At 31.3% G+C, this 8,804-nt stretch overlaps 1 protein-coding gene across 1 annotated transcript; it reads right to left on the bottom strand.

Moving 5' to 3' along the window:
• Positions 1–1,116: 1,116 nt before the first annotated feature.
• On the bottom strand, positions 1,117–8,488 carry LOC119679598 (E3 ubiquitin-protein ligase SHPRH). Its single transcript, XM_038092047.1, has 13 exons — positions 8,192–8,488; positions 6,896–8,131; positions 6,429–6,832; positions 6,137–6,326; positions 5,984–6,086; positions 4,389–4,938; positions 4,122–4,326; positions 3,827–4,059; positions 3,600–3,752; positions 3,419–3,537; positions 1,607–1,859; positions 1,371–1,531; positions 1,117–1,315 (listed from the first exon to the last, which is right to left on the bottom strand). Exons 1-13 carry the CDS (start codon positions 8,316–8,318, stop codon positions 1,129–1,131), a joined length of 3,921 nt encoding a protein of 1,306 aa, XP_037947975.1. The 5' UTR covers positions 8,319–8,488; the 3' UTR covers positions 1,117–1,128.
• Positions 8,489–8,804: the final 316 nt, after the last annotated feature.

Raw genomic sequence — 8,804 nt, 5'->3', positions numbered from 1 at the left:
TTTCAACACGGCATCTAACGTTACTGCAAATAATAGTGATGATAGCAGGCACCCCTGCTTAATTCCACTCTGCGACAGAAAGGATTGTTGAAAAAGAATGAATCAATGAATGGGATATGAAAATATACTGTAGAGTTGTCTGGATCAATTTGTACAATATCAAAGAAAAGAAATAGTAAGTCAATTAAAATTAATTGACTTGCAGCTTCTTTAACGAGTTGAGGAATAGAACAAAATTTTTTAACAAAGTGTGAAGCAATCGTAAGCCCATATCAGTGTGAAACTTTAACCCATTAAAGTTACCCCGATTTCCAACGATTTGCCCTCACGAGATCACCGATTTGGTATTGAAATCCACTTCATCATGTTTTCTTGTCATATATTATTTAATGTTGGGAATGAGTGCATAGATCCATCGTCTCTTGAAAAATTGCTACCATGTTTGCTGCAATTCTCTAAGTAAATATGCGAGTTCAGTAGATTTTTGATCTATCGTTGGTATCATTCCTTGCCAGGCGTAAAGACGGCTTAGTCATCGGAGATTGTTCTGTAGCTGCAGGCAACAGCGGCTAGAAAAGAGAATCTAAAACTTAAAAGTTTTAAATAGTTTTTAACACTTTTATTTTGAGCTCCTGTATTAACTAAGTATCTCTGAATCAAATAAATATAGATTATGCTATCAGACGAAGACATAATAGACCATCTAACTGCAAAATCTTCAGTTCTATACGTGGCTCGATAATTGGCAATTAGTAAGCGGAAACAGCTCAATTCGAAAACAACTCAATTCGATAACCCGGTTTCTTTTCTGAAGAAGTGAAAACACAATAGCCAATATATGGTCATAGTACACAAAGTTCTTTAGGACCTGCACTAATATTTAACAGTTTTATAAATTAAATAAACAAGCAGATCGTTTTGTAAACAATGAACTTTAAGATATAAATACTTTATGAAATAAAAATTCGTCCTTACATGCATATGAATATTTTTTTTATTTTTTTTTATAAAACTAAAAAAAATTTTTAAAGTTTTTTAAAAAATACAAACTAAATTAAAACGATTAAATTTTTTTAAAAAATACAAACTGAATTAAAACGATTAAAACGATTAAATCTATTATACACATTAAGTTTCTGCTTCGTATTGATAATCTTCTGAAATATCACTGTTTAAAGTAAACAAATTACGCAAATTATCTATGGTCATATTATTGAATTCCCAATTCTTTTGCGATTTTGTTTCAGACTTTACAAAATTATAAATATTTTCCTCAATTGTATTATTTACTATAAAACGATGTACAGTTGTAGATCTAAATATTAATGTTAAAAAATTATTAAAATATTAATATTTAAAAATGTTCTTACCTTGTTTGGCCGAAGCGATGTACACGACCAATAGCTTGTAATTCTTCACCAGGATTAAGTATGGGCTCCACAAGAAATACATGCGTAGCCTCTGTTAAATTTAAGCCTTTCGCACCTTGAGAGAGCAGCATTAGCAAACAAGTTATTCCGAGATCTTGATTCTTTGAGTGTTAAATAGAAAGAATAAATTTATAGCAAAAAAAGAGGGAAGTTATTATAAAAATATTAGTACAGACCTTAAAATCTATTAATCCCTTTTCATTTAATTTTTGTCTAAAAGAAATTTTATTAAGAGTGAGCGCCTCAGCAATGCCTTCTAGAATAGGTTTCCACTGAGAAAATATTAAAATTTTCAAATTATTATTGCTTTCCTCTTCTTTAAGCTTAAGAATTAATCCAATTATATAAGTGATTTTCGTGGAAAATTTTCCTTCAACATTTGCACTGAAATCTAATTGTCTACCAGCACTCCGACTAACGTAATATATTCTGAAATAACAATTAATGTGTGTAATATTACATCTAATTGATTATAGAAGCGTTTTAAAGCGCTCAAGTATCACAATTTTCAGATAGTTCGAATTGATTCCGTTTCGAACATTTAAATGAAACACCTGAGATGTTCGAAAATGATCTTTCTACTCAAAAACGTTTGAGAAACATAAACAGCATATATATATATATATAACAAAACAACTGCTCTCAAACGCAATATAACGTTCGAATATCAAGTTGTTGTTGTTGTTGTAGTAATCATTAGAGAACTATATAGCAGATAATGTGAAAGGAACTACAAAAATGTAAACATGGGTTAAGATATTATCATGTAAACGAATTGTGAATTGAGGATGCGTCAGATTTTTACTCAAGCTAATATGGGTCAGGGTTAAGAAACCTAGCCACTTTAATGGGACAGAGCTAAAGATCAATTGAACTCAAATTGGTGTTTGTATTAGAACATAAAAACAGATGGACAATATCAGGGGGAATAGAGTAGCAGTTATGGCACACATTTTACACTGACACGTAGTGTTCTGCCCATAGCTATATCTTGACTTCAATTGGGATAAATCAGTTTTGCTGCACGGAGAAAGCGTAGTTTTTCCCGAAAAATATAGGACGGAGGCATGTTGAGAACTTTGCTGCTATACTGTCGTGGTCACGAAAAGGATACAACATCTATGTACAAGGATGTAAGGCCACGTAGGTGTCGATATAAACATGATAGTAAAGGCCATGTTAGACAGAGTGTCTCGGGCACGGCATGAGTACAATTGTTGTTGTTTTCAATGCAAATTAAAAATTTGTGAATGAGAGAAAAAACAATATGGCCGTTCAAACTCCAGTATAAGAGCCGGCGTACTTGTGCCCCGGCAGTAAGGCAAAACAGTGTTGTTTAGTAATAAATTTCAAATTTCCGCCTTTTAGGAACAAATTCTAATACGTTTTGGAGAAAAAATGACAGTAAGCAACATAGTCATTTTTTAAAAATTGCTAATACTATAATTTTTACACTTTCCGATTTTAAAGAAACGCGTAAGTACTGTTAAGTACTGTTAACAATTATTATAAGATAATATAATAATAAATTAACATTATTACAGCCTTTATGGGTTTTTTTTTGCTAGTTATTTTTGGTGGCAAATTGAAAGTGAGCGTATCTAAATTTCCTTTTAAATTTAGGCACAACCAAGAAGGAGTAAAAATACAAAATTGGCAATACTGATGTGACACTCCGCATAAAATGCATTTTCGGCATAGCCCGAAAGAGCGAATTTTGCAACTCTGCATAACATGGCCCTAAGAAAGAGATCGATGAATACATCTTGCAAGTAGATTCCTGGGTTTACATGCCGGATCCACGCGTCAATTTCAATGACAAAGTACAGTTCATCATTTCAGAAAATAAAAATACTAGCAGATGTCCCTTGGAATACTTTGGAACATTCCGCTTAAATTGAACATTAAACCCCCAGTATGGGTTTTGAACAGTTCCAATAATATTTTACGTATAAAAATATAGTAATTTATAGAAAACAAAAGCATACTTATGTGTATTTTGGACATGTCTACAAATAGAGCAAGTTATACGCTTGTCTTTGCTCATTCGCTGCATTTGTTGTAGACACAAAAAACAGATATGATGTCCACAGTCCAACACGGCATACTAAATATTGATATATATGTATTAAAATATATTATTTTAAAATAAAGACAATTTGTAATTACTCTAGTCTCGGTTTCAAGTTGGCAAATCGGACAGGGCCCATTTTCAGCATTTGAATTAAGATGATTTATGTATCTCAGTCGTGCCAATTTAGTCGTGAAGTCATGTTGCGCTGCTTGGTAAACGTATTTATATGCTGTAAAAGACTCCGCTAACTAAAACAATATGCAGATTATATAAAAAAATTATTTCATCGAAACAATTTTAAATAAACTAAAATAGCACTTACTTCCAGTTCTAAAATTTTAAAATTTGTGTCATCATCTTCGTCTTCCGTGAGTGTTATACGCGTTTTACACATATCCAATTCGTCATATGCTTTTATTGTATATTCTATTTCAATCCAAAACTTAGCCTGTTTCTTTAGAAGGCTCTGCATCGATTCAAACACCTCCACATACTTATCAATATTACCGTGGCAGTTATAAAATCTTTGTTTTGTTTTCATAAAATTTAAAAATACTATTGAATAATTAATTATCAGTAATTATCACTGAAAAGTAAAATATGCGCTACAAACGAACCTTTAATTAAAACTACTTCCATGGTGTTTAGTTTTTTGCCTTCCTGATTTTTATTTTTGTTGAAAAACAAGGACTCACACTCATCTAACAAATTTTTAATTGTACACAATTTGCAGCCCTGGTCATTTTTTTTCTTCGGTGCGCCTCTTTTGAAATTCATCTCTCTATTTTTGGTTTGCTCTTCATCGTCCTCATTATTTTTTTTCTATTCAAAAATAAATGCAATTGTTTAAATTAAATATAGTTAATTCTAAGAAAAATACTTACACGTATTCTATACAGATGGCAGTCACTAACAGTGCTGATAAACTGCAACATTCTGCACCACATATCTTCATCAATATTTTTGCGTTCCCGGACATTATTAGTAAAAAATTTTATACTCTCAAATTCTTTGTACAACTTTTTTTGTAGCTTATTTACTTTTTCCATCCATATACTTACAGTGTACAGTAAACTTCTGACAGATTCGATTGCATGTACCTTCTTTGGAAATGAAATTTGACATTCATCAAATATTTTATGCATTAACGGCTCATGCAATTGATCTTGTTCCCTCAACACTAACTCAGAGAGGGTACTTAAGAAATTCAAAAGTGGCATATCCAATTCTCGTAGCAAATTTTCATATGCTTCTTTGCTACTTTCATAATCAAGTTCCACAGTTCGCATTACACTCACATATTGCTGAATATATTTCCACTCTAATGCATTTTTTTCAGCCTCATAATCTTCAACAATTGTAGTACGAGTTCCTGAGCAATCCATAGCTTGTAACATGTTATGCAAAGCATGAATTTGTAGAAGACTGTCAACGCTAAATAATTCAAAATTGTTATTTAATATTGAATATGTATCTTTAAATAACTTAAAATACATACATATTTATGTGTACATATATAAAGTCTATTTGCTTTAAATAAAAAGGTATGATTAATAACAAGGTTTAAATTTTAATTAATTGCTGAATAAAATAATATTATATGCATTAGTTAACGAAAGCACTTATGGCAGCAATATATGTTAATCGCCAAAGAACAGCAGTTAGTGTGGACACTAGTGATTCCTCGTTTGGAAAGATGTGTTAGCACAAATAAATACTCTTGGGAATTACTAATTTAACTTTAAACAAATAATCTTTTATTAATGTTACCAAACGCTTGTTTGAACCAAAACAAAAACTGTTGTTAGCTGACTAAAAAATTTAATTAAGCCACCTAACCAAATATTCCTCTTTAGTAGCTTTACTTATTGAATAGGGAATATTTGTTTATTTTTTTAGTTTACTTATCATTTTTGTACAGCAAGTGGCAAGTGTCTAATTTTATTCTACAAGTTTCTTATCATGCCTCTCCTGCTGTATGGTGTAGCAGCTTGGACACTAACCAACAGACATTGGCAAAGAAAATTCTTTAGAAAATGTATGTATCGTTTGAGTTAAGAATGAGTATGAGTATTGAATTATAAGATCTATACGTATACCTATGTTAAGCGTATTAAAATTTAGCAGGCTGGCTGAATTTGATAAGTCGTGCAATTAAATGAAAATTTTCCAGCTACAAATGTATTTTATTCATTATTCGATGGTTGTCACAGTGGAGGAATATACTTATTTTATAAAAGCACCAGGTAATAAATGATTTAAAAACAATTAAGTCTACAAACTGATGACAGCAAGCCACTGATCGATCTGACTGACAAAGACAGCCTAAGACGATATGTAAATGTCAACCAAACACAATAATATATAACTGAATTTAAATATATTAATTATTATCAGACGTTGATATTATTTTATACAGGTGAATATTATATTACGGAAATGTATATTATATATATTTATTAAGTTTAATATTTCTTACTAAATGGGTTTTTCATTATAATCACGTGCCAGCTTAAGTACAGCATTATAAAATCGTATAGCTTCCTTATAATCTCCTCTTATAAAATTAATTGCAGCCATGCCTAAAACACAATTTAAGACTTTTAATCAAAATACAAATTTCATTTTATACCATTGTAAGACGATGCCATCGTACGCAGTTGAGCTTTGCAATCATTTTCATTCGTTGTCTTTAAATGAGAATGTAATTCATTAGGATTCATAAACTGCTTTTGTAATGTTTGGCCACTAGTTTTAGGTTTGTTACCAATAACCACTGGAATAATGCAACTTTGTCGTATTTTCAGGAGAGGTTTTAAAATCTGTAACATTTAAAATAGCAAATTATTTGTCATTATTTAACTTAAATTTTAATTGAATATTAATCAATTATTAATTTATTTTAGACAAATACGTTAACATACTTGTGTCAAGATCTGTGGTGAAATTGTTAGAACACACGCATTGCTATTGATGTATTTGTAAACGTTGTGATCAAAGTTATTTTTACATTCGGAATGTTGTTCTGTATAAAACAATTTTTCTAGGTTATCTAAATCTATACGATGGATCGTCTCTGTTTGTTCTGGTATGTTAATTTCATTCTCTACATTAGATTTACAAGTCCGCCACATGCACAATTGAAGAACTTTGACAAGTTCAAGCACTTTTTCTGACTCTTCAAATGAGATCACAAAATTATGCACTAAATTATTCCAAATATCAACAGGTTCACATAGTTCTTTGAACCCTATAAACTGCAATAAGGAACAAATATCATCGATAGAACGTTGTATAGGAGTTCCGCTTACGGCCCAGCGATTAATTGCTTTAAATTTGTCAAGATTAAAATGGTTAAGGACAAAATTGTATTTGCTTATAAATTCCAAACCTGGTAATATGCGAGCCAAAGCAGCAATCTTCGATTGGTTAGATTCAACCATTTGTGCTTCATCCAAACATACACGCCACCATTGTACCATTAATAAAGGTGTTGACAGTCTTAATGAAACGCGTTTATTTCGAGTTACGCGCTGTGTTTCATATTCTGATGTATGATACACTTCGCTCCTTAAAACATTATAATCTGTCAGGACAATGTCGTAGTTTGCCATCTGACGTGGGGATATCCAAGAACCAGATGAAATCCCTTTATACACAAGCACTCGTAATGTAGGCTGTATATGTTTCTTTATTTCAGCATACCATTGCATTTTTATTGTGGTTGGTGAAACTATAACAGTTGCACCCGATTCAATCAAATTAGTTTTGGTTTCCTGCTCCCAGCAAGCGGGGCACATATATGGTTCATTTACATTGGCACTATGGTCCTCATCATATGTGGACACGCATTTCCTGTGTTGTGATTTAAAACATTTTGTGCATCTTATTAGGTTTTTAGTTTTTTTTGAAACACAAACACAAAGCAATTCAGATTTATATCGCGCACGCTTTCCATAATTCGCAAGTATTTCATCATCGGACGAAAGTGTATCATCATCTATATTCTGAGGTATAGTAAATTCTTGTCGGGGATTAAGCAGTATAAGAGCTAAAATTTCAACTGTTTTTCCTAAACCCATTTCGTCTGCTAAGATTCCTCCCATTGGTACGACTATAGGAGATGATTCTTCAGACATCAAGTAGCTGCAATATTTATGTTTATAAATAATGTGCATGCCGTCAACTGCAATTAACTTTTTATAAAATGACGGCGCTACTGAAATTACTCGTTCTTTTTCCAATAACCAACCAACAGTTTTTTCTTGATAATTACAGAGCTTTGATTGAAAACTGTCTGGTAAAGTGAATGGTATGGACTCCCAATCACTAGCACAGCGCTCATGTTGCTTATAAAGCAAATCATATAATTTCGTTGTAACATATTTTTTTAAAAGTGAATTCTTATTTTCATCATCATAGACATTTGCCTGAATCACAGCTTGTTTTATAGTGGCAGATAAAGGATCTTCATAATTTTTAAATACAATTGGCAGTATTTTGTTAAACACAGTTGCATCCTGTTTCATTGAACGAGACGGGCCAGTATAACACAACATTAAACTAGTTGTGTCATGTTCGTCTTTTACGAACTTTAAGTCAAACGGAAGCATCTTTGTTTCCTCAACTAAATAAAAAATAAACGCTTAAAAAGATTTTCAAAACGAAATTTTAATGTTTTACTTACTAATCTGAACTATATCACAAACATGGTTTTTGTTTGGTAACATGCAATCCAATATTTTAAACCATTCTCCCGCATATTGTATCTCCTTATCTTGGAATGTTATTCGCGCAATTTTACAAATTTCCATTTTGTTTACGTTTTAATATTAATCAACTTTAAAACCAATTGCACACCAAACTTTTGCGGGAATTGCATCTCACTCTCAATTAACAACAAAGACAATCAGATCTAAAATTCTCCAATTTACCATTTGTTTATTTCTGAGAAAATCATCGATAGCAATTCTCAACAAAAATTTTTTTCTTAAACTAAACTATTCACAATAGCAAAGATTAGTTGCACTAACTCAAGAAGAAGATCAAGAAGACAAGAAAGATTAGTTGTCGGTATTTTTTTATGGAAAATTTTTTATGTTTGGTATGTTATTTTGTTGTTATTTTTTATGAAAATTTTTATCAGGCAATTTCATTTTTTATATTAGTTCTTGCCGTGTATTTCCATAATACACGACAGAGACTGCATTAGTGTCGTTGACGTAAAGAGTATAGAAAATGTAAATATGTACAAAAAAGATGCAAAATATAAACAACGCCAGTTTCCATTGCTTTCTTAG

The sequence above is a fragment of the Teleopsis dalmanni genome, chromosome 2 (assembly GCF_002237135.1).
Source record: "Teleopsis dalmanni isolate 2A chromosome 2, ASM223713v2, whole genome shotgun sequence".
Lineage (NCBI taxonomy): Eukaryota > Metazoa > Arthropoda > Insecta > Diptera > Diopsidae > Teleopsis > Teleopsis dalmanni.
Note: the sequence above shows the minus strand (reverse complement) of the source record. Positions and strands in the feature narration are given on the sequence as shown.

Coding starts and splice junctions, on each gene's coding strand:
- LOC119679598 (XM_038092047.1), bottom strand. CDS start 8,318: ATGGAAATTTGTAAAATTGCGCGAATAACATTCCAAGATAAGGAGATA. Junction 8,132..8,191: donor TTGTGATATAGTTCAGATTA/GTAAGTAAAACA, acceptor TTTTTTATTTAG/TTGAGGAAACAAAGATGCTT. Junction 4,327..4,388: donor GCCATCTGTATAGAATACGT/GTAAGTATTTTT, acceptor ATTTTTGAATAG/AAAAAAAATAATGAGGACGA.